Source organism: Macrobrachium nipponense, chromosome 1 (genome assembly GCF_015104395.2).
Source record: "Macrobrachium nipponense isolate FS-2020 chromosome 1, ASM1510439v2, whole genome shotgun sequence".
NCBI lineage: Eukaryota > Metazoa > Arthropoda > Malacostraca > Decapoda > Palaemonidae > Macrobrachium > Macrobrachium nipponense.
The window spans coordinates 175927104-175955063 of NC_087200.1; the positions used below are offsets into that span (position 1 = coordinate 175927104).

General features: G+C 36.3%; 1 protein-coding gene across 7 annotated transcripts in view; it reads left to right on the top strand.

Moving 5' to 3' along the window:
* LOC135219869 (aquaporin-7-like) overlaps nucleotides 1-27960 on the top strand; it is a 149740-nt gene that overhangs the window by 112841 nt on the left and 8939 nt on the right. For 4 of the 7 annotated variants that reach the window (XR_010315521.1, XR_010315520.1, XM_064257004.1 and 1 more), the window contains exons 2-5: nucleotides 10367-10631; nucleotides 12217-12353; nucleotides 17791-18008; nucleotides 19597-19763. Coding sequence is in view for 5 of the 7 variants with exons in the window: in XM_064257004.1 (XP_064113074.1) it covers nucleotides 10367-10631; nucleotides 12217-12353; nucleotides 17791-18008; nucleotides 19597-19763 (787 nt within the window). In the remaining 2 variants the exon portion in view is untranslated. Of the gene's footprint in view, nucleotides 1-10366; nucleotides 10632-12216; nucleotides 12354-17790; nucleotides 18009-19596; nucleotides 19764-23062; nucleotides 23107-24441; nucleotides 24532-27960 lie in introns of all 7 variants that reach the window. The other 3 variants (XM_064257001.1, XM_064257002.1, XM_064257003.1) reach the window with 2 other exon arrangements.

The following is a 27960-nucleotide window of genomic DNA, read 5'->3' on the forward strand; positions in this document are numbered from 1 at the left end:
ACTTACGACACAACAGCCAATCATGAGCGTCGTAAGGGAATGGCCTAGACATCAGATGCACGGTTGATGTGCATCTACTATCTGAACATCTGAACACTGCTGCTCTGGGCAGTGGCTTGGGATTCTAATGCACCGTATTCATATTTTAGGGTTTAGATTGTCTAGTGGAAGAATGTGAATCCCTTGGAAGAAACAATACCTCTCTCTCTCTCTTGAGGCCAATGGCAACTTTATATGATAGGTCAGTTTGCTTGTTGGAGGCTGCCTTCGTGGTGGGAGTAGTTAGCAGTAGAACTTGAATATTACTGTTTTAGGATGTGCCAGTGGAATAGGGTACTACTGATATAATATATCAAGTTAAAGGAGCACCAAGTAGAGTTGTGGACCCCTTGTGGAAGGAAATGCTCTTTAAATAGCGAATGGGCCTCATCTCTTCAACATAAAAGCAACTACACTTTCCGCATTTACGAGAAGTTGTAAGAAGTACTTGACAGTATTCTTGTCCTTTCACTGGACCAACGCCATTCTCTGCGCTGATACCGTATAAAATGGAGAGAATGTGTATAACATATATATATATATATATATATATATATATATATATATATATATATAGTATATATGAAAACATTTGATACATTTCACCATTATTAAATGCTAGTATACCTTCTGAATATATCCAGTATACTTCATCAGCAAAGAAGGACTGTTAACATCCTGTTAACTATCACCTAAAGAAGATTCTCCTCTCAGAGAACATTAAATCCAACGAGGAATTCAAATGTATTTCTTGTTTTTTTTTTTTTTAGTGAAAACAACAGTTACGTTTCTGCTCCCCGCCTCGGGAGCCTTGAAGGTTGTTCCCGAGGAAACGTTTGGCCGTTTGTCAATAAATTCACTTAGTTTCTTTTATGGATTCAGGCTTTCCACGAGTTTGAAATCAGTCCTTTTATTCAGAAGGGAATAGGATGTTTTATTCTTAATGGCCACGTACATACACCCACACAAACACAAAATACACACGCGGATATACATACTATATGAATAATTATCACATCACCGTGATTCGTATAAATTATTCGAGCTACAAATTTCCCTTCGGTTGACATGTATGAAATTATATCAGTTCCGAGGTAGAGCGAATTAGATATTTAAGGACATTTGTAGCTCAAATAATACATAATATATATATATAGTATATATATATATATAGATAATATATATATATATATATATATAATATATATACATATATATAATAATATATATATATATATATCCTATCGGGAAATTATTAAAAAAATACTGTTTTTTTTCATCTGTCCATCCGCCTGTTTGGTGTATGCGCAGGTAACACTGCGTCCCGGGCTTTTAAATAATATCCTATTTCGAATATTAACGGTGTAATTCGCATACAGTTTACAGTAAATTATTAAAACACTTTTCAGTTGCAAATGTAAACCCAGATATCCTTTATTTTCCTAAAGCTTACACATTGCGTAACTATTTAAAAAGCCCGTGACGCAGTGTTACCATGTGAAAACACCACAGGTGGATGGACAGATAGAAAATAAACAGAGTATATGTATGTTGATGATACACGAGCGCCTCTAAACAAATGAACTTTGCTTCATATATCACAACTGAACTTCCGAATCAATTCTGTGTAAGTATTAGGTCCCACTTCTGTTTTTCCTTACCCGTCATTTTCACGTGATAACTACAGTGATTATCTGTATACCTTCCTGAATATATCCAGTATACTTCATCAGCAGTATACTTCATCAGTATACTTCATCAGCAAAGAAGGACTGTTAAACATCCTGTTAACTATCACCTAAAGGAGATTCTCCTCTCAGAGAACATTAAATCCAAAGAGGAAATCAAATGAATATCTTTGTTTATTTTTTTTAGTGAAGACAACAGTTACGTTTCTGCTCCCCGCCTTGGGAGCCTTGAAGGTTGTCGAGGAACGTTTGCGTTTGTCATAATTCACTTGTTTCTTTCATGGATTCAGGTTTCACGAGTTTGAAATCAGGTCCTTATTATTCAGAAGGGAATAGGATGTTTTTATTCTTAATGGCCACATACATACACCCACACAAACACAAAATACACACGCGGATATACATACTATATGAATAATGATCACATCACCGTCATTCGTATAAATTATTCGAGCTACAAATTCCCCTTCGGATGACATATATGAAATTATATCAGTTCCGAGGTAGAGCGAATTGGATATTTAAGGACATTTGTAGCTCGAATAATACATAATATATATATATATATAATATATATATAAATAAAATATCTATATATATATATATATATATATATATATATATATATCTATATATATATATATAATCTTATAGGAAATTATTAAAAATACTGTTTTTTTTTCATCTGTCCATCCGCCTGTGGTGTATGCATGGTAAAACACTGCGTCCGGGCTTTAAATAATATCCTATTTCGAATATTAGCGTTGTAATTCGCCATAGAGTGAATTATTAAAACACTTTTCAGTTGCAAATGTAAACCCAGATATCCTTTATTTTCCTAAAGCTTACACATTGCGTAACTATTTAAAAAGCCCGTGACGCAGTGTTACCATGTGAAAACACCACAGGTGGATGGACAGATGGAAAATAACAGAGTATATGTATGTTGATGACACACGAGCGCCTCTAAACAAATGAACTTTACTTCATATATCACAACTGAACTTCCGAATCAATTCTGTGTAAGTATTAGGTCCCACTTCTGTTTTTCCTTACCCGTCATTTTCACTGTGATAACTACAGTGATTATCTGTATTAGATACGGAACAATTCATTGAAATAATTGCGTAGAGGTAATCCACATTAAATTTCACGCCCTTGAATTTGGTGCCAATTAAGCATACGAGGCTAGAAAGGGCAGAAGGTCGTATATTGTATGAAGTGAGGTCATCTGAAGCTTACTATTGTTCGCCCTTTGCATTGAAAGCTACGCAACAGTTTATGTAAAGGGGACGCTAACGAAGGACGAATAATATTTTTACTTGTACGTGCATTGTGCTCATGACAAACGTTCAGTGCGTGTTTTCATTAGTTCTCTGAGAGATCATACTCTCTCTCTCTCTCTCTCTCTCTCTCTCTATCATATTCACACACACACACACACACACACTATATATATATACACACACACACACACACACATATATATATATATAATATATATATATATATATATATATATATATATATATCCTACCGCTGAATTTCTGTACACAGCAGGAAACGTGATAAGCACAGAATACTCTCTCTCTCTCTCTCTCTCTCTCTCTCTCTCTCTCTCTCTCTCTCCGTCCAAAGTCTTGTGCAAAACAAAACAACAAATAAATAAATAAATAAATAAATAGATTATCTATCCCAGGAGAAATCTTTGACGGGAAAACCAGCCAAGATTCGTACGTGCTACCTGGCAGTTCTAAATGGTTCCTGAGGTGTTCCCAAAATGTAGAGCTTAACCGAAACGTACGTACGCGAAAGCCTACGTTAAGCTCTGGGCTGGAAAATGTTCTTAAATGTTTCAGTTAGTACGAGTGTGTTCGAGAGCGAACGTACTGAATTAAACTGAGCAGATGAGAGGTCGAGTGTCTAATCCAGTCGGAACGAGATTAAAAGAAAACGGGGGTTGACGCTTCAGTTACAGCGATGCACATGGGTATTCGTTCAGGGCGAAGGTATTTGAAAACGGACGTCAAATAGTAGAACTGCAGAGTGCTGTACCTATTGCAGAGGGTGGAGGGGAGGTTGGGGGTTGTTGAGTCTGAGGATTATGGTATGTTAGTGGTACGGCAGGATAGGGGAGCCGTATACGTATAGAGCAGAATAATATGTAAAATACGTTTTTTCTCGGTATTTCCCGTGGGTTTTTATTTTTTTGGGGGGTCACATGGCAGTGTGTTGCGTAGCAACGCTGTCAAAGGTGTTCTTGTGTTGCGGAGAGCGGCCTCGTGAGGTTCCTGAAATGGTAGACTGGTATCAGTTAGAAAGAAGCGATTGGTTGACGGAACAGCAGAGTTAGAATTCTTTACACTTACAGGGTTAGCCTGAGGGCCTGATAGGTTGGTTCCTATAAAATAGAATATGATTAATTTTATCAGTTAAATAACAGCGACATAAAACCCTTGTAGATTATGAAACTGTTGAAAATTCTTAAAAACTACTGAACCTACAGGGCTGCAAAATTTAGTATTTTGATTATCCACCCTCCAATCATCAAACATAACAAATTGCAGCCCTCTAGCCTCAGTTTTTATTTCGTTTAAGTTAGCAATGATCGTGCGTCTGCTTTTTCATTATAATTTGCATGGGCATAGTTTGAGAAGCATGCACATCTAGTTTAGTAAAGCTGTGGGACATTTTTGCATCGCATAGTTTAATTCTGTTATTAAAATTTTCATGATAATTATCGTTGCACACACATATATACGTATAATATATAAGTATATATATCTATATATATATATAGAGAGAGAGAGCAGAGAGAGAGGAGAGAGAGAGAGAGAAGAGAAGTGGAGAGAGAAGAGAAGTGCTAATTTCAGACTGCTGTCTCCCTTTCAGGTATATAACTGAAGACGGGAGACAGCAGTCTCTGATAAGATATATATATATATATATATATATATATATCCTATATAATATATATATATATATATATATATATTAGTTTTGCAAAGTTGTTTTAAATTGATGTCGTTCTGTGAAATTATGTGAAATTGTAAACGAACTGATATAAGTGAATTTTCACAAATGGTAGTATGTTGGTTCGCGTGTAAGTAGATTTGATTTGAATAAGAAGAGGGAGAAGGGGACACGTTATTTCATGTTGCTAATGAAGATAAACAATGGTTTTTCTTTTGTTTCCAAAGAATATTAATTTCACCCAAAATGACAAAAAGTGTCTTTCCTCCTTATGTCCTGAGGCTACGGCCATGAAATAAATTGCTTGGTTTCCCTCTTGGTTCCTTGTAAACATTACAGGTGCATTTCACGTAGATGTTGTCGCCTCAATTATCGAGCAACCCGATATTATATATAAACGTGTGTGTGTATAAATATACACGTACACACAAACATATATTGATTTATATTTTAGAGTGCTTGGGTTTAAAGTTTTCAGATACCCACAAGGAATTTAAGGAAAATACTTTTCCTGTTTTCCTTGCCACAAGATAGCCGACGTCCTTGACAGGTTAACAATTTAATTAGGGAGAGATTGACGCGCCTTAAAAAGAAAGACGGGATGCAGAAAAACGGCGAGATCCTTGCCCGCCCCCCCCCCACCCCAGGTGTTGCCCCTCCGGGAGGAGGAGGAGGAGGAGTGCTTATATAATTCGTCAGTCCTTTCCCACTTAAACACAACGTTTCGCGCGGAACATTGCGTTTAATGCCAAAATGGCTTGTTTAACTGCAATTTGCGAATATTTTTGCTCCGTTGTGTTGGAGTGTCCCGGATGCGATTCCATTTGTCGTGATTGTCTGTGGGTTTTCTGGTTTTATCTTATCTGTATCTGTGCCATCACCTTGTAATGAGTTCTGCTCTTTTTGTCGCACAAGACTCTCTCTCCTTGGGCGCCTGGTGGGGTCTTATCGCAATTCGCTCCGTCCCGCCTGTTAGAAAGCCACTCCCTCTGACGAATGTTCATTCCAGCGACTGACAGACCGACAGACAGACAGAACGACAGAGAATCTTACTGGCATAAATGTGCTTTACTGCTTTTTATTTTGATTTATTTCGCTTTCGGGATTGTTTTGTTTGTTTACAGACTTTCTCCCTTTGGTTATTATCGTCGTAGATTGTATTTTTCATCATCCTTGAAACAACTTTTGTTTTGATTTGCAGATTTTTCTTCGCCCTCTTATATCCCCCAGAAAAAAAGTTTATTTGACATTAGGAAACTCCATTTCATCTGCCTGGCGACACAGCAGGAGGTTTACCTTGCCTGTTTTGTACTTCACGTTGAGTTGGAGACATAAAATAGCCATCACTCTCTCTTGCGCAGTAGTAGTTGAGATAACTGCGTCGCCTTTCCAACAAGTCCCGTTAGTAGAATGAGACCGTTTTTAGCTTTATAAGTTAGCGTTCTCAGAATGCAGTCTATATTTAACTCGCAATTACCGAATGTAAGTGTCTGTAAAGTGCTATTCGAGCTGGATAGGAAGCTCTCAAGTTTCCTGATGTTGACTCTCGCGTTTCTGGAGTTCAAGGTGGGAGTTGTTAGGTCTGCAGTTCTAACCATTTCATGTCAGCTTATGATCTGGTTTCAATAAGCGTATTTGGGTCCGGTTAACCGAACATTAGTCTCAAGCAACTAGCGCTTTGAATTTAATTATCTTGAAGTTTAGTGCAAGGTACTAATGATTTGAGTTTCAGCACCAAAGATTTGACATAGTGCATCTGATTTTATATGAGTTCCTGTAACATAGTTCTTTGAATAAAATTTAGGGTTTAGAGAAGCAAAGAGGAGAGTAAAAGTATTGAAATATTCGGGCTCTGGCCCAAAACAACTAACGAATCAAAGATCAGGTAACGATGTCCCATGTCAAGGAACTCGAGATATGGGTTCAAGTAACAAAGAAATAAGCTGATAGATTAACGAAATTAAAGGTTTGGATCCATGTAACTGAAGAGTTTGTTTGTTTGTATGGTGATTTGACGTTGCATGGAACCAGTGTTTATTCAGCAACGGGACCAACGGCTTTACGTGACTTCCGAACCACGTCGAGAGTGAACTTCTGTCACCAGAAATACACGTCTCTCACATCTCAATGGAATGCCCGAGAATCGAACTCGCGGCCACCGAGGTAGCAGGTCAAGACCATACCGCTCACGCCGCTGAGGCGCTTATCGGTGTTTGAAGCTGGAATTTGCCTTATTCACTTTTCCTTGTACCTTTCTTATATCCTTGTACGATTTTTTTCTGGTGTTAGTGTTTGCTACCTATTGAATAACGATTTTCGTTCGTTATCGCAGCATACTTCCTTTTTGACCGAAGGTATCCTTCATTCATGATAAATAATTCATACGTTACAGACAATATTGTTTTCCTGTTCATGCTCTGATGAACCTCTCTGTATTGGTACCGTCAACCTTACAGATTTTGCTGAATTGATAAGAATGTAAAAACTATATTGATTATAATTACAGTAATAATGAAAAAAGGAAAATGCTACTAATGACAATAATCAAAGCAATACAATAATAGTGACAGATTCTGCAGATGACATTTTGTAAAAACAGAGATTAAGTCATTTAGGGAACAAACGCCTCATTTTCCCATCTTCCCCACAATTTAGTTTTCCTTGAGCTTAGGTGAGACCAGAGGGTTGTCTCGCGTTTGATGAGACAGAAAGCGACACCAATCTAGTAGTTCGGAAGGGAGGTAGTTAATAAATAGAAGAGGAAAGAGTAGGCATCTCCTCTTGTTATGTATGCGACCACGACAGATCCCTGGAAATTCTGCGTAAGTTAGCCTCCTTTCAAATACCCGTGTTTTCAATCTTTAACAATACGCGAGTCCCAGTACGCGCCCGTGAGAGAACCGCTACGATTTGCTATGACCAACTTAGATCACTAAGATAGGGTTAGACCAAGGGTTCTGAACCTGGGGGCCATGATAAGAATTCATGGGTGCTATAGCAGGCTGTTATAGATTATACATTTCAAAATATTGTTAAAAATCAGAAATCCATCTAAGAAAATAATTATAACAGTCCAGTTTGTAATAAATTTAGTTCTTATGAAGCAAAGGTGTTATATTCATCATGTTATTTTTTTGAAATTTATTTGATCGTTTTTTACCCTTTTTTTTATTGGGTGTGGAATTTAGGAGAAAAATGAAAGGGAGCCACACAAAGGTTCAGAATTCATGAAGGGAGGAACGAAGTGAAAAAGGTAGAGAACTCGTGGGTTTGTACACGCTACGATAAATTGTAGCGATTTATTGTAATGAAAAGGTTGTTAAAATTTGTCGTTACGTGTAAACAGGAGATCGTAGCGATTTATTGGAGTTGGAATTGGATTGAGTGGTTGGTGCCAGCAGGCTCAAATCTATATGCATCGTAACGACAAGTTTGAACGTGTAAACAAGGCTCCAAGATATCGTTACAATCTAGCTCATTTTCAGATTGACTGCTGAAGTGTGGAGTCCTGGTGCGCAAGAGCTAAATTCGAAATATAAACTTAATACACAGTGATGGCGAATTCTAAGCAAACTCCTCATGAGTTCTTAAGCGAATTCATTGAACTTTATCGGAGTTTTCCGTGTTTGTGGAAGATAAAGTCCCACGAATACTCTTTATTTTTTTGACAACAGTGTTTCTTTCAGCTAAAGGACCAAACTCTTTGTACTTCTTCACTAGTTCTGCATAGGCCAGGTCCTTTTTGTTCCTAACAGAGTGTTTCCGCCTCTTGTTTCTTCCATGACTGTCAAGTAAAGACTAAAAATATTAGATTAAAAATCGTTGCATGTAAACGCTCTTTCAATCATCCAATAGATCGTTACTATCTCAGTATTCAACAAATCACTACAATTTATCGTAGCGTGTAAACCGTGCACCGAAGAACCTGACGCTGCCAATGCTCGGTTTCTGTAAGATTGATTGAATGGCGAGCACTTTTTGCGAACTAAGTTAAGTATATCTTAGTTTTACCGGACCTCTGAGTTGATTGACAGCTCTCCTAGGGCTGGCCCGAAGGATTAGATATTTTTACGTGGCCAGGAACCAATTAGTCACCTAGCAATGAGACCTACATAGAGAAATGAATTTCTATCACCTGAAATAAATTCCTCTGATTCCGCGTTGGCCGAGCAGAGAATCGAACTTCGGACCACCGGACTGAAGTCTCAAGAAATATGGCCACTGGCCCCGGAAAAATGATTTTTAACTGTAAATATTTCCTGTGTAAAAAAAAGAATAGATGATGATATATTACAAGATTCAGGAAATGCTTAAAATAACACATTTTTTTTTACGCTAAAATCTGTGTACTGTCTATTGTTAGCGTCAGTGCAGAAACTGAAACACAACCCGTAAATAGCACTTCCGTTTCTTCTTCTCTGTTGTATTTTGATGTCTAATTGGCAGTTCGGCATTGAATGCTTTTTCTTCCTGCAAGAAATTCACCTTTGTATATATTTTTCCCTTTTCCCCTCCCTGCTTGTGCATTGGCGTCCGTGAACTGTTATCTGGAAAATACTAGTTTTATGACGCGACTATATTTGCTTCCTTGTCACTTGTTCCCGACGTTTCGTTTGTTTTCCCTCAACAAAATTGATGTGATTTGTTCCGGTTACTTTCTGTACTTTACCTTCAAAAGTGTATCACTAGAGGTCGCCATAGTAGAGCCTAATTTACATTCACTTGATGGCTAATTATGATTTGTAATTACTTTTGTGCATTAGCCCTGCCCAAAACGATGAGATTGGATATTCAGTGGTTATGATTTGCTTATATTTGAAAGCGCTATATTTACACACACACATATACGTATAATGTGTAATATATATATATTGGTTTGTATCTTGGCAAATACATTGCAGATGCAGTGCGTTGGTGATCGTCATTATTTCTCATGAATTTTTTTTTTTTTTTTTTTTTTTTTTTTTTTTTTTTTTTTTTTTTTTGCTGAACTGCACAGACTTCCGAGAATGAAGAATCTGTTTTTGAAAACATAAAGTGGTATTATTTTACACTAAATAAAATGCATATACACGTACAGCACATAATCATATAGACAGGTAAAAAAAACATCTGTGACGGAGAATTAATTTTCATGAAATGATCCCCATGACCTTTGTTTACTTTGTGGTCTCGTCACAAAATATTCTGTGCAATTATTGTGATCACAAGCGTCTGTTAATTCTTCTGTAGTAAAGGGAGCTCAAGCAGATTTACGTTGGTATCATTGTTTGATAATTTTAGCTTTAATTATTTCACAGGTATCTATACCTCCCCTGACACATTAAATTGCTTCGAAGTACGTAATGAGATCAGGTCAAGTGCCGGACATTGGCATGCAGGGCAAGAGGTCGTATCGTTTTTGACAATGATTCAGGCTGCTGAATGTTAATTATCTGGAAACATCTTTGTTAGACTCATATATTGTTACCTTGGAGTCGTTAGACAAGTAGACGTTTTTCCTCTGATGCCCATTTGCTAAACTAACGTTGCAACGTCAGTGGTAAAAGATATTGAAAGGTATATAACTGACGTTTTAGAAAAATCCAAATAATTCATTCTTAATTATGTTCGGTTGTGTGTGACGTCATCATCCTCATCCACTGATATATCCTTTTCTTTTCCAGCTCTTTGGGGACGCATCGGTGGCACAAAGCGTCCTGACGAACAAAGCCAACGGAGATTTCTTCGCCATCAACTGGGGATGGGGCCTGGCCGTTGTCTTAGGAGTCCTCGTCAGTGGAGGGGTGAGCGGAGGTCACATCAACCCAGCTGTGACCTTAGCCATGGCCATCTGGGGGAAGCACCCGTGGGCGAAAGTTCCCGTTTATATGGTGGCACAGTATCTGGGGGCGTTCTTCGCGTCATGTATGGTCTATGCTGTCTATCTCAGTAAGTGACCTCCTGGCTTTCTTATTTGTTTTGTAACCCTAATTGAAATAAAGACACGATGAAAAAAAATTGACACGAATATCGTCACATCTCTTTAATCTCCACATGGTTGAAAGGAGATTGCGGAGACTGACACATTATCTTCCCTAGGACATAACTTGGATATATATCAGAGTAAGACAGTGCTTGAAAGTCTAACTCAACAAAACTCAGTCATTTGCCAAGTATGATTGCAATCAGAATTTATGTACATGTATATTGAAGGATTGTGATTTCATACTGATATTTGTGACGGTTAGCAAAAACGAGACGTAATTGAAGGATTTCGAAAGTGGTAGGTTGACGGTGTGATGGTAGTTTTAGAGCAATGGCCTCATGTACAAGTACTATAGTAGATTCACATCAACAGTGCATGTGATGTCTAGGCCAGTCCCTTACGACGCTCCTGATTGGCTGTTGATAAGCCAATCACAGGGCTAGAAGTTCTCAGTCTCTCTCGAGAGTTCACATAGGCAGGATGTATGTGCCACCTCTCATGAGGGATACTGGTGAAAGACGTATGCCTGCGAGAGGTGGAGCATACATCCTACTTATGTGAACTCTTGAGAGAGACTGAGAGCTTCCAGCCCTGTGATTGGCTTATTAACAGCTAATCAGGAGCGTCATAAGGGACTGGCCTAGACATCACATGCACGATGTGAATGTACTATAGTTCCCGCCTTTGTGCAAATTATAAGTGAGTGGCAGTGTGTATGTGTGTGTGTGAGTGAAGTTTGCCTTTAGTTTTTCTGTGGTTGAAGATATTGTGCAGGTGTAAAGAATGGTTGTAAAGTTGTGAATTTTCCAGCGTAAAGTTCAGTTATCGTTGAATAAACCGAATATGTACTCGACATTCACTATTATATGGTTTGAATGAGAAGCCTACCCTTGCTATGGCTGTACGAAGCAGTTGTGGGGCGCGGAGGTCGTATGCAGACATTAAATCCTTAATCCATCAGTAAAAGAGAAAAGGTGGTAGTGATTCGTGTTCACATATTTTTTTCCGATTCTCTGTAGCCTCAAGAGTGCTTAAGGGAGACCGCCTACTTCTGAGATCAAATTCCCAGAACGTTAGTTTACCCAGGAAGACCGATATCGTTTTAAGACCGTTGTGCCTTTGTTGACTCTGATAAATGTAATTGATAGTAGACTGCGGTGGGTCACAGCCAGGGTGCGTTAGGGGACGAGACTAACAACCTGTAAAGAAAAAAACATGCTGAGAACAGTGACACTAATCTCTGAAGAGAAAATGTTTTATTTATATATATATATATATATATATATATATATATATATATATATATATATATATATATATATATATATATATATATATATATATATATATATATATATATGTGTGTGTGTGTGTGTGTGTTCACAGAAATATATTGTTCATGTTTATAAGTTTATGATAAAATATAATTTATTTGTTCATGTGCCATGCAGTACTTGCGTATTTGTGTTGTGTTTCCTTAAGAAAAATAAAGTACTGTAAACGTTGTAGTTTCACTAACATTGTTATTCATCTCTTCATCCCTTCCAGATGCCCTGGACGCCTTCGAGCCACAGAAAAGTTTGGCAACGGCTGGAATCTGGGCAACGTACCCAGGAGCGATGACTAATGTCAATGGCACCGTCATCACAGACTTCCTGTCCAGTGGGAATGGTTTAGCTGATCAGGTGAATTTCTTTTTTTTTTTAACGTGAGCATTTCTTATATTTCTCCCAGGGAATTGTTTATTCATGCTTCAGAAACCGAGGTGTGTAAGGCTGTCTAAAAAACTCGTAGTCTTGTTAAATAAATGTTTTAATTGACTATATATAAACACTAATCAAGAGTTGATAGATCTACATGTAAAAATGAGGCAGGGTGAATTGTTATAAAAATCTGGAGGTAAAGAACGTCTCTTTCAAGAATATAATGTATGGAGAACCTCTTATATTTTAGAGTACTTCCCCATAAAAGGACTGGTATGTTCTTCATATATCTGTTCTGAGAAATCTATATTATACCTAAAGAGAAATTCCATCTTTTCAGAAGGCTTACCAAAGTCTATAATAGGATCATTTCAAGATGCGATACCATTTATTTGAGACCAAAATGGCAGTACAATATGTTGGGTTCAGTTTCCAAATAATCAAACATTATTTTAAGAAATAGGATGAGAATGTAGAAATTAAAAAGCTGGTCTTGGAATAAGAGTAAATGTGAATCAGATTTTGTCTACTGCATCCAAAGACACTCTATACAGAATTGCTTAAACAGAATGACATGTTTAACAGAGATTGCTCATGAGCTGAGATGGAAAATTAGTGAATGATTGTGTGTATGTTTGTGGTTATGTTTGTGCGCTATAGAAATTCCAGCCACTTGAACGATCTAGATAAAATTTGGCACGTGGCCATCATTTGACCCAACTTAGATAATAGGGTAGGTTTCAAACCCATACCCCCTTCTCTTTGTAATTTATGTGGAAACCCTTTGCCGGTCTAGACTAAATGTGGCATGCGGCCATCATTTGACCCAACTTAGGTAATAGGGTCAGTTTCTAATCCGTACCCATTCCCCTTCCCGAACCCTCTTTCTAACTTATGTGGTAAATAAACTCTACGGGTTTATCAGACCTTATTTCATGTACTGGATACCATGAAAATATATTATTGAAAGTGCTTTTTGTTCTTGTATCGAGGTTTGTGTTTAGGTTTAGTCAGTGTGTTTGTTGAGGCTTATTGGAGATGTGTTTAGGCTTATCAGAGGGTGTGGTTAGGTTAAACAGTATGTGTTTTTAGGTTTAATGGGGGTGTTTTAGTTAAGTTGGGGTTGTAGTTTAGGTTTAGTTTGGATAAATGTGACAGTCATCACAGTAATATCTGAAAAAATGGGCAGTCACCACAGTAACACTTGGATAAAAGGGACATTCATCACTCATCACAGTAATACCTGGTGGACAGTCATCACAGAAATGTCTGGATAGAATAGACAGTCACCACATTAATACCTGGATAAAATGGACTTTCAACACAGTAATATCTGGATAAAGGGGGCAGTCAGAACAGTAGTTCTTGGATAAAAGTCACAGACAGTGTATTAATACCTGGATAAATGGGACCCTCACTTCAGTAATTCACTTGAATAAAAGGGACGGTCAACACAGTAATACCTGGATAAACGGGACAGCCACCACAGTAATAATGTGATAAATTGGACAGTCACAACAGTAATATTTGGATAAAAAGGACAGTCAGCACATTTATACATGGATAAAAGGAACAGACAGAACAGTAATGCCTGCATAAGTGGGACAGTCTGCACATTAAAGCATGAGGGATGATCACCACAGTAATGCATGGATAAAAAGGACAGTCACCATGTTAATGTCTGGATAAGATGGACAGCCAGCATAGTCTTACCTGGGTATAACGGGCAGTCAGAACAGTAATACCTTGATAAATAAGACAGTCAGCATAGTAATACCTGGAGAAATGGGAAAGTCAGCTGAATAATAACTTGATAAAAGGGACAGTCACAACCGTGATAAGTGGGTAAAAGGGACAGTCAGTACAGTAATAAGTGGATAAATGGGACAGTCAGTACAATTATACCTGGATAAAAGGGGGCATTCGCCACTGTAATATATGGATACATGGAACACTCACCAAAGTAATATGTGGATAAAAGAGGTTGTTAATACAATAATCTCTGGATAAAAGGGGTAGTCTCCAAGGTAATACCTGGATAAATGGAACAGTCAGAATAGTTATATCTGGATAAAAGGGACAGTCACCACAGTAATACCTAGATAAATGGGACAGTCACCACAGTAATACCTGGATAAATGGGACGGTCACTACAGTAATATTTGGATAAATTGGACAGTCAATAAAAGGGACAGCTATAGCCCAGTAATAATTGGATAAAAGGTACAGTCACCACAGTAATTCCTGGATAAAATGGATAGTCAGTATAAGGAGGTGCAAGGAAATTTTTGAATTCTTCAGAGTTTTCCCGGGCAGTGCTGGGTTGTTCAGCTAATATAAATATACATATATATACACTTATATATATAAATAGATACATATAACAGGGAATTGCAAGAGGGGACGTTAAGAAAATTACTGATACCAAGAAATAAATGGTTATAGAGGGAAGGACAGATTCCTGAGGAACATCCATGAAAATTCAACCACAACTGGAATAGAATCTTTAAATTAGTTTACAAAAATCAATGAAGTCAGACACTATAGACCAGGGGTGTCAAACTCAAATCCTTTCGAGGGCCAATTATGCACTCGGTTATGGTCCCGAGGGTCATCAAAGATTTGGTAATTACTTATTCCTTATGACCCATTTATTAAGATTTGCAATAAAAGAGCCTTATTGCCACCAATTATGATATGAAATAAATTAATAAATTATCGTCATATGAATGAAAGGTAAAAATTATTATGTCTCGTTTAACAGTTGAGTAACTTTAGTTAAATTTTCCTCAGTTCTAACAGTTATAGTGGCTCGAGTTGAGAAATCTCTTGGCACCTCGCGGGCCACTTAATTAAGACCATCCCGCTGGCCATGATTTTGACACCTCTGCTTAAGACATATCAAAGTTGATGATATAAGGTTCTCCAAATTTATTTTCCTCTTAAAGGGATAGTGCCGTCAGTGCATCTCTTGCGATGTACAGTAGGCATTACTTAAGGTTCTTTGCAGCACCCCTTCGGCCCCTAGTTGCAACCTATTTCTTTCCTTTTACTGTACATCCGTTCATATTCTCCTCCCTCTTACTCTCCACCCTCTCGTAACAATTGTTTCAGAGTGCAACTGTGAGGTTTTCCTCCTGTTGCACCATTCAGAATTAACTCCTTTCATTTCGTCGCTGAATGACCGCACAGGTCCCAGTGCCAAAATCCTATTTTGTGTCATATTTTATTCTATTCCAAATTTTTTGCTGGAAGGTAACCTGATATGAGCAGTGTACGGTAGCTAGAAGGATTAGCCCATTCAACCTTCTTTGGAATGTGCATCCAGAATGACAGATAGATATCAGTCTTTACGATGAAGCATAGAGACACAATAATTGAGCTGAAGACTGAAGTCTTTGCAGATGTAGAAGCAGCTTCGGTGCCATTGGGTTGGAAGGGAAGGATAAAACAGGTTTGTTGAAGTTGCTAGAGAAAGTTCTAGGTAAAGATAAGAGGAAAATGTTAGGAGATAAAATGAGAAGAATAAAAAGCACCCTATGTCGAAGAGCTACATTTTAGGTAGGCTTTATCTGCACTCAGCATAGTCTGATGAGCCAAAGATTAAGCATGGCCAGAGTAAGGCTTGTTTGAGAGTGTGATACAGAAGGAAGGTATATATATCTCCTTACCGTCAGCCGTCATCTCAGTGATATGGACTGCATCGTAGGGATGGGATCAATAACCTCCACTGGGAAAATCATGAATACAATTGTAAAAGTATTCACATCGAGCTCTGTGAATACCCCATAACTAAGGGAGGAAATAAAAACAGGCAGCGTAAAATAGAATAGGATGCAACAAAATTATTTTCTGGGGCTCCTGAAGTAGACAAAGTTATATAAAGTATGAATAATTTTCAAGTTATAGATTAATGAAAGGATAAAAGTTTTGTCAATAGGTAATAATGCCTATACATCGTTAAGATTACTGGAATTGTCCAACTACCAGGGTCAGTCCCGAGGTAATTCAGACCTTCAGTGGTACCCAATGAATTGCTCTGCTGTATGATATCTCGTATGTGGATGTATAGAATCCAAAGAGATATGGTAAGAAGTTAAATACTTAAAATCAAGTATTTTGTGAGCATTTTAAGGACAGAGGCAAAAACATATTTATGCATCACATCAATATATCTATATGTATTTATAATATATATATATATCTATATATATATGTTATGTTTCTAATAATATGTGTATATATTCTGTGTGTGTGTGTATCAATTCATTTTCCCATCAGGGTTTGGCTCTCAGGAAAAGGAAGGATTATATCTGTTGCAATTATAGTAGAGTTGCAACGCGAATGAATTTGAATGTTCATTGGTATGTTACATGCATACACGCACACACGCACACGGGCACACACACACACACACACATTATATATATAATATCATATATATATATATATACATATATATATATATATATATATATATATATATATATATATATATATATGTGTGTGTGTGTGTGTGTGTGTGTGATTCGAGTGAGCCAAAAAGATTATCGTATATCCCATTTAATAATTTTGAATCACTTCACCTAACATGGGATTTAGGTACCTGGTAGTTGTCTGAATGGATACGCAAGTTTCTAATACCATCCCTAGTGGTCAAAGAACTCGCTAATCATCCTCTTTGATGTATTGGGAGCACCACACGCCTACGATTTTGATTATTTTCCCGATCACACTTGAGATATTTCTCGTTCCATCTCATGCCATAAGTATTTTCCATTGTCCAATTATAATTAATGTTTGAAAGAGCTCCATGAATATAACGGAAATACATGCGGATGGGCACTCCATTTATTTTTATTAATCAACGTTTGCCGATATTATTGTTGTCCAACCTCCCTGGTAGAATATTATTAGAGTCGGAGGGAACTTATGGAATCAGTGGGTTTGTATTACGTTTTACTTGGTGATATATACTAATATGTCGCATGTTCAGTAACTGAATTAATCAAAGCATGAGATAAAGATCGCTCTTATATGTATATGTATACGTATATGCATGTTTAATATGCATAGATATCACCAAAGAGTCACACAACTTCACTGTGTCTATGTATACAATATCATATTACTCGTATTGGGTTTCAATAAGACGGGATGTATGTATGTATGTACATACACACACAACACATAAGATGAATGTCGGCATCATTGTATAGTAGGTAGCACTGTGGCTGCAGGTGTGCATTGTCTTGTGATCCTTACAGCCATTACATAAAGCTCTCATCGGCGACCTCTACATTCGGGCGTTCAGATTGATGCAAATGGAATACAAAACATCCCACCCCATCCCATCCACAAAGACGCACACCTTTCCACCCTATCCACAAATCCTCGCTCATCCTTTCGAATGTTGCAGGTTGTGGGCACCATGCTGCTACTGATCTGCGTCTGCGCCATCACCGACTCTAGGAACATGGAGGTGCCCAAGTACTTGATTCCTCTCTTCGTCGGCTTCACCGTCGTGAACATCGGCATCTGCTTCGGCTTCAACTGCGGTTACGCCATTAACCCCGCCAGGGACCTGGCGCCCAGACTCTTCACCCTCATTGCCGGATGGGGAGGCGACACCTTCAAGTGAGTCGATGCTCTCTCGAGGAAGTATAATATATATATATATATATATATATATATATATATATATATATATATATATATATATCGGGTCTTGTTATTTATTTATCATTTTGTCTTTTTCATTCACTTACCTTGGTCTTTTTGTCACGGATTTGTGCCAATCTTTATGCAGTTTTATGTTTAAATATATATAATATATATATATATATATATATATATGTATATAAATATATATATATATATATATATATATTTATATATATATATATATATATATATATATATTATATATATATACATATATATATATTAACATAATAAAAGCGAATACCACAGGAAAATGGTAGGCAGGAATCCAAGCACTTTCGTCTTTACTAAGACAGTAAAGACGAAAGCGCTTGGATTCTTGCCTATCATTTCTTGTGGTATTCGCCTATTTAATGAAGTCATGTGCATCTGCTGTGAATTTTGAAGTATATATATATATATATACATATTAATATGAACTGTAGTATTTATATATGTTTATATTTTAAAAGCTTGCTTTATGATTACATTATACAGGAAATACTACTAATGACAATTGTACTAAGTAACATATCTTTAAGCGACATGCATAATATTTTAGAAAACACGTAGTATGTTAGTATTCTCCCCATTTCCTTAAGGAGTGCCGAACCAACTCTAAAATATATATGACTGGTTTTACTATATAATATATAAATATATATATATATATATATATATATATATATATATATATATTATATATATGGCCTATGCCGTGTTACACAGCAGAGCATGGGCTGATGTGAGATCTACCATTTGATGATGACAAGTTTGGGAATTCATTCATGAAAGTAATGACGTCTAAGATGATGAGAATGCGATTGGGGCAATGCGTCAGAAAACTGAAAAATGGAGAAAAAAAGTATGGAAAAGAGCCGGTAGAAAAGATAAGAGGATCTTGGAGAAACCCTGAGACGCTGATGAGCATTAAAGTGGATGCCTTCTTACCATGTTGAAGTCTCCAAGTGTTGTATCCCGAGAGGCGACAATTCCTTTTGATGCCATTTATTGAAAATTTTTTATCAAATAGAATGTACATTTATTATTTTTATTTTATCGTTATCAAGGCATAAGACTAGTGGACAGGTCTGACTGCAAGTATAAGATTCTAATTTGGGTACTGACCTGTTAAGAAAAAATAAATGAAAAAAAAATAACATATGACATAAGCTAAATGATAATTACACCTAATAATTAGGATTTTTTTCACGAAAAAACGTGTTGTAGAACACCCACCTCACAGGAGGTCGTCTATCCACGTTTGATTACGTGAACTGAAAAGGAAAGATATTCATAAAATGACATGATGCGTCGTAAATTAAATAAACCATTTATGTACATTATTCTAAACGAAAATTGTACCTTGCCCACTGTTTTTCAGAGATTCACTCCTAGGAGGGATAATGCTACCTCTCATTCTTTATGAGAAATCACAAATTTTAAAGCCACTCACGACCACATTTTAGTGTTTGACGCCAGGGAATGAAGCCAGACGCTAACTCTACTTGTGCCCTTCCAGAGCTAGCACCTTCGAGGGAATTGTGTGGTGGTGGGTGCCCATCGTTGGCCCACACATCGGAGCGGTGTTGGGCGTGGCGATATACCTGGCGCTGGTCGAACTCCACCACCCGGAGGCCCAGGAGTTCGCCCTTCCTCAGATCCACCAGTCACAAGATTCAGTGGCCAGTAAGTAGTTCCCCTCCTCCTTCCCCAGCCTCTCCCCCGCCCCACCACAAGGTAGATGAGCGCTAGATACAGTAAACATCGATAGAAAAAAGGGAGAAGAGGGAAAAAGGCAGGAGAACTCGAAGTGTGCTTTGAAATTGAAGCGGTGCGTATTTATGGAAGCGGTTCTAGTCCCTCTCCTTCGCGCATGATTTCAATACACGAAGTATTTTTATGCCTGAAATCAAGTCTGTTTTTCTGATATGCCTCAGTTTGCAAGGTCCTGATAATTTATGCTTGATATTAACTTTTTAATATTCCTCCATCTGTTAGAACGTTATAATTTTGCCTGAAATTTGATGTTTATAAAATTGCATTAGCAATTCCTTCATTTTTTTTTATGCTTGAAACCTGATTTTATGATCCATTCCTTCAGTTACACTCAGAATTGTAATGCTTGCGAGTCGAATTCTTTCCCAGCTAGATTAGTTTCATTGCTTGAAACCGACTCAAATCTTATGTTAATGATTCATTCATATGTTCGAAAACTGAATCCATGCAAGGTCCCTCCGACAGTTACGCATGTGGAGACTCCTGTCCCGGCAATGCATTTTCCCTTCTCAACCCGTGTTATATCGTTTTCTTAGCTTTTTTTTTTTTATTAATTTAAGGATTGGAATTCACTTTCACACTTTTCTGTGGGTGTGTGTTCTTTTTATTAAGCTAATTTACTTAATTTTTTTTTTTTTTTTTTTTTTTTTTTTTTTTTTTTACGGAGAATTTCAGCCGATAAAAAAGGAAAATTCGTATTTGTTTTCAGTTTTCAGAATTTTGCAGCCGATTTATTTGGAATAAATGTATTTCGCTTGCTAGTTGAAAATACTCACGTGTGCTGGTTATTGTCAACGACAGAGCGAATGAAAATGGACTGCCTTTGATTTCCTTAGTTAAAAGCCTTTGAATTTATTACTTGTAAAACTGTAGTTCTAATTTTCATGACGAAATTTACTGACGTCCATAGGAAATCCATTACAAGGTTTTTTTTATTTTTTATTTTCTTTATTTCAGGGGTATATCCTTTATTTGTTTTAGAGTGATTGTAAAAGAAAAGTTCCCATATTAATGATTGAGAAGTACGTAAAACAATTTTTTTTCAGATTTGAGAATGGACGACAGTCAGGTATTTTTTTAGATTGCTTTGATTGGTCATGAAGTTTCAACCATTTTCTTTGAAGTTAATTTATAATTAATGTTAATTTATTATTAACATTTGGATATGCATACTTGCGTGTATTGTTCATACGTATAGATAGTATATATGATGTATGTATGTGTATGAAACCTCAGGCAAATATTTTGTCAGCAGTAGTAAGATTTAGTTTTTAAGTGTGTGCACACGCACACACACTCACACACACACACGCATATTCCGAGATTCCAGATCCGGAAACCAATCATTGGAGCTTGACCCAAAACATAACACTTATATCATTTAATAAGTTTATTCCCTTAATTAAGTCATGGCTGTCTGGCATCTTCAGCAGTCGGGGTTTCAAAAGAGAGACGAAAGCAAAGAAATGAAACAACTATCTACCGTGTTGCAATCTCGTATTATTTGTTGGGAAGGGAAAAGCTTGACTTGTTCGTCATCTTTTTCCCCCCAGAAGCAGCTGGTTGTAGTAATTTTTAGCTAGTTATCTGAATCTTGAATATTTCACATATCTTATTCACTGGTTATTAACACAACTCCGTGTTAGGTATACAATTTATAAACAATGTGTGTAGGATTGCATATGATATAATATATATAATATATAATATAATATATAATATATATATATATATTATATTATATAATATATAATATTTATATCTCATCCAATCCCATACACACACAGAGACACACACACACACACACACACATATATATATATATATATATATATGTGTGTGTGTGTGTGTGTGTATGTGTGTGTGTGTGTTTGTGTTTGTGTGGGTGTGGGGTATGTGTGTGTGTGAAACGTGTCATGAGAAATTGTTTTCCATTATAGGTTGTGTACAATGTACATTTACATATTTACACAAATAAATGTGTTTGCGTAAAAAAGTACTCGTAATTTGGTCACTGTATCGAATTCACATCAGGATGACACCCAATGCACTAGGTATATACTTTCCCAGCCGAGAGGTTTAAGAACCAGATGGTAGTATGCGGGGAGCAGTAGCACTTCCAGAGCGAGCTATCTCTTTTCACGTTGGTTTCCTCGCCTTTTCAATCACGGGAAATGGATGTCATTTTGCTGGCCCCAGCCCCTTATTATTATAAGCACTTACATTATGACGCTTGTATGGGGTTGTCGTTCTGGAATGTTATCCACTATGTTTTGATGTGTTTTCAGTTTTATTCTTATAAATGTGCTCGTTTTCATTTATTTATTATGAACTAATTGCCGTTGTGAGCTGTTTTTTTTTTTTTTTTTTTTTGCTAATATTTAGTATTTGTTGTTTTGATGATATTTTCTTTTGGTAATATAACAAACATAGTTTTAATTATGGTGCTTTACATTTAATCCTTATTTCCTAACAGGTTTTTACTTTGTTAATTAATCTTAATTCTCCAGTTTTTCATTTACGTTGATAACAAAGTTATTTTGAAAGGGGGAACGTGGTTTATTTTCCCCATTTCAATACCGCTGGCTTGTGTAGTTGCGAATGCTGGTGTTAAGGTTCTCATTAAGCTGAATTGAAATTAGGTTTGCACATGGACGTGTTGGAAATGTATCCATTCAGCCTTTTGTTTGGTCTTCCCAGTTATTATTGTTTGTCTGGGTGTCTTTGGTCGCCATATTCCAGTTGCAGTATCTCTGTTCAAAATTACCTTTGATAGTCCACGATAATGTAGAAGTACTACTAAGCAGCTTTTATAACTTCAGCTGTAACTGCTGTATGTTTCATTTCGCTGCGAATATGAAGAAGTAATTTGAAAGTCAATGATTTTACTTCTTCATATGAAAATGGGAGAATAACATGAAATAATGTTTTCCTCAGTGCTTGAGTTTTATAGTTTTGCACGAATCAAATATCAAAATATGAGAATACTACAAATATGTGTGAATAAAAATGATAAAAGGTCATTTTCAATTATGTGCATCTACATCGTCTTGGCTTATGAAAGTAAGCTATAAATAATAATAAAACAAAAATAGGAATCAGTGATAATTTGCCCCTCTACCCACCCCTTGTCAAAGACACCCAGCACATCCTTTCCTTTTGTTGAACTTTTCCTGACTAACCGACGAATGTGATCTCCTCTCCTGAAGGCATAGGCACAGAGGGAAGGTACTCCAGCAGTAACAAAATCTTGGTGAGTGTCTTTCAGGTCTAATAGCGTCTGACTTTTCTTTTTTCTGCCTGCCGCCTCTTTCCCTGCCTCCTGGCATCTGTCTCTGTCACTTTCCCGGTGTAGGGCCTTCCTGCTCCCGTCTTCTGACACCGTCCCGTCTGGCCTCGAGACATTCAGGATGCGAGGGATGTCAAAGGGAGGCTGAGCAAATATCCGAAGATATCTGAAATGAGTGCATATATATATATATATATATATATATATATATAATATATATATATATATATATATATATATATACGTATGTGATATAAATATAGTAGTGATCAATTCCTGATCCGTTTTAGTTCTTATGTAGTACATTTTCCAAAATGGTTGATCTCGTTGGCGTCGTGTATCACAGTAGTTAAAGGCCGTGTTATTATAATAATTATTATTATTTATATATATATAAGTTCATGCCTTAGTAGAACACGAATCCCTGCACCAGCTAATATTCTTGATACTTTGATGGAACAAAACTGAAACGGAGACTTGAGCTCTCCTCTCTCGCTACGCTAAAGACGCCAGTGAAATCTATACCTAACATACAGTTCACTTATTTTCGGAGAAGGCCCTTCATGCTTCCAATCCCTGCTTCTAAAGGACTACTGCTTTCAGGGTAATGCTTTCCAAATGGTTGGTAAATTGATCCAAAACAAGGGAAGTCGCCTTCAGTGAACACGCCGAGAAGCTGCCTCACCAAGCACTTGGTTACCTCAGATCAGATATACTTTTGAAAAGTCTCTCTCTCTCTGTTCCCACCCATTTTGTTTGGATTAATTTCAGTAGCATTCTGAATCTATTCTTTAACTGATTATTCATATTCTGTTTCTTGATTATATAATTTATCTTATTTAAGAGAACATAAGTAAGAAGATACATTTTTTAAAAATATATTGTGGTCTGAAGGTATGTATTTATTTTCTTCTTTTTCTTCTCTTTTTTTTTATTCATTTGGGTCTTGGAATAGGTCGCTAATTTGAATACTTCTAGAGTTTCATTATATGTACTTATATGTATTAGAATTTTTGCACACACATACCATATACATATGTATGTATACATACACATGGAGTATGTAACTTTATAACATAAACATACACACATTATATATATAAAAACTATATATGTATACATATATATATATCTATATATATGTGTATATGTATCTATATAGAGGCTGTTTTACAATAGGACGCGTTATTATATGGAAATTCATTACATATTAAGTCTGGCACTCCTAAAATATCTCCATCACTGAAGAAAATCCAAAGAGAAAGTTCATTGGTTGACTGAAGTACTTCCACCAATCAGATTACAGAATCATCCCACTCGAAGCCCCGGGAAAACAGTCCGGTCACGACCCCGATATTTCAGACTGTGATGACCACCCCCTCCATGAAGGTAATGGTTTGGTTTCCGCGTGTATACATCAGTCAGCGTGTCCCTCTTCGCCTTCCTTCGTCTCCGTTTTTGTGTTGTGTGGTTCTAAACGCATCTCTCGCCGGAATAGTTACTTCCAGCTTCCCCAACCAACCCAACCCCCCTCCCCCCCAGTCCCCCCCCTCTTATAAATCGTCTGTTCTCTTGCTACTTTTTAAAATAACATCAACTGCCTGTAAATATTTTTGCCGAGTTGCGTGAAACCTACGGAATGTAGTGCACCAATATATATATATATATATATATATATATATATTATAATATATAACGGATCTCCGGACCTCATTGAAATTGGATGTTATCTAACGGAGTTATTTTTTTTCAAAAAGATTACAGTTTTCTAAGACTAACATTCCTCATTGTCAAGTATCCGTGGAATCTAGGGATTCCACGGATACTTGACAATGAGGAATGATAGTTTTGGGAAGCTTGTAATCTTTTCTTGAATAAAAATCTCCGTTAGATACCATTCTGTTTCAATGAGGTTCTGTTAGTAATTGTATTAATGCACAGAACAATTGTGTAAGTGATAAAATTAAAATATATGTATATATACGTGTATATATATATATATATATATATATATATATATATATATATATATATATATACATACGTATTATATAGTGTGCATATATGTCGATTGTCTTTTGTAGATATTGCATTCCTTAACTGTCCCCAGGCTTTGTTAATCTGTAGATTTGAGAAATATAATTTGAAACGTCTACCTGCCATGCTCAATTGTTAGAAACTAAACTGATATTGATTTTTGCTACTATGTACTCGTATTCGACGGAATAGACTCTTTTTCGATAGACCTCAGAGTTTCTGCAACGAATACGTATTGTCCCGCCCCCCAAACTCTTTTCATTAGCGTGACGCGTGGCACTGTGTGTTCGTGTATTTTTTTTTTTCTTTTACCACAGTACACTGTTAGTCGCATTTTTTCTTCGCTGTTTTTAACACCGTTGTGAAACCACCACCTCAATTATGTCAGAGGTTGATTTGACTTCGTTTCCCACTCGCTTTTTCTGTTTTGAGTATTCATTCTGCACTACAGATTAATTACTGTTCCTTAGTTATGGTAGACATCAGCACATTATGTGGATTTTGGTTGGTTTTGTTACGTAGCTCTGATTGTTAATTTCTGCTTTGGTTTTCGAGTGAAAGCTAGATGTAGATTTTTTTATATATATTTCTTAGTAGGTTTCTTTGGAAACTTGTAAAATGCCTGTAGCTTTGCGTGGAGTGATATGTTTCATATAGTGAATGCTAGTATTTATTTTATTTAGTTTTTTCTGCGTCTTAGTAAAAGTTAGTTTTTTTGCTATCATCATTGTAGTTTACGTTTGATTATCAGTTAAACTACTACCTAGTACTAGCAATTTATTATCGAAAAATATGTCCATGCCAGTTACCGCTGGGCAACTGTGATCTATATATACATTATCGTCTCGTCTCTCGTGACGTTACGTCATCGAATCATTTTCCGTTTAATCTACGGAAGCATAAGCTACTTTATGACCGCCCAGGCAAGGTCATTGGTCAGTCCAGGGTAGACCTTCCACAATTTCATGACGTCGTTAAAAGGGGAAGTCCTAACATTGATTGCAAACAATAAGGGACTTTTCTGCGCAGGAATGATGGACCCTTCCGTGTGTCTTCCTTATGAGAAGGGAAAACAGGAAACTGTGGCGGCCTCTAAAGACTTTGGTCTTGGTTACTAATGAGTAAAAACCTGTACATAATATTTTGCCGTTTTGCATGTTTATATATATTATATATATATATATATATATATATATATATATATATATATATATATATATATATATCATATAGGTATAGGTATATATAATATAATATAATATATAATCCTATATATATATATATAATATATATATATATATATATATATATATGTACTATATACTTATATATGTTTACTGTGTGTAAGTATACATATACGTGTGTTTATATAATATTTAAAATTATGTGATAAATGAATCATATGTAATATAATAAAACTATAGCTTCCTGTGACGCGTAAATTTTCCTTAAACAAGTAAAACTGCATGTATTTTATTTTTGTGCATTTTTGAGTCGTACTACTGCACTGAATTATGAATTTCTATCTTTTATGTATTTAGTTTATGTTTACTTTATTTTTATTTATTATAAGGTTGAAATTCTCTAGTTTTTAAGTATATTTGTGAAATCTAAAGACATAAATGACTTTAGTATGTTTTCTGATGTAATTTTAAATAACACATATTGTGATACTTTGACGTATCTCACGTAATTATAAGGTATGTGTGCATGAAAATACGTATGAGTTTTGTCTTCAATTGCATTGATTTAATTGCATTATTATTTATAAGAATCTTATTAAGTTTTAAGTTTAAATTTTTTAAATATGAATTAGGTTACGCTTTATTCCATTGCATTATTCATTGTTCAGATCACCGGTAACCTTACATTACTACACCATGGTTAACATATGTTTTTTTTTTTCAATGAAATGCATAGGACTTCATTATACACTCATATCTCATGCCTAGTGACACACTCACTCACATTCCACCATAAGTGTCATTTACATTCTTCACTTCCATCTGTTATCTATATACCTGTTACTTTCATTACCCAAATATCATTGCAGTCATTGCTTTCATTATGAAACTAAAGTCTCTAACTTGCTGTTCACCTTTCCGAGCTTTATTTATTAATCCCATTGATTAAATTCATCGGTCTCTCTCTTCTAACATTCCGGTGGACGCCTGTTCTGTGTTATGGGACGTTTTGCTCCCATGTTCAATTTGTAGTGATTAAATAATCAATCAAGATCTCTGAGCTGGAGCTTAACGTCGCCAGCCGAGGCGGGGTAGGGGATTGTCCTATTAAAAAAAGGGGAAAGAAGAGACGAATCCAACGAGAGAGAGAGAGAGAGAGAGAGAGAGAGAGAGAGAGAGAGAATGTTTATTCATTCCGTATCGCTACTATTTACGTACATTCTTTCTTCTTCTCCTTGTACTAGATTTATTTATTTGTTTATTTATTTATTTATTTATTTATTTATTTTGATCGCCGATCTCTTTGAAGCGTCAAATGAATACTTAGATTCAGTTAATGTGTTGACACAGCAAATAGGATTATCAATTCCTTCTTGCACCATTTAGCAAGACTTGCCAGCCTTACGGAAATTTTATTTAAAAAATGAATTGAAAGTTGTTGTGCAAATACACAGTAACCTTTCCTTTAAATGTGCCTCTGTCTATTTTGATTATCCTGTCATTTTATGTTCTCTGCTTGGATACACGAGAGAGAGAGAGAGAGAGAGAGAGAGAGAGAGAGAGAGAGAGAGAGAGAGAGAGAGAGAAAATCTTTATT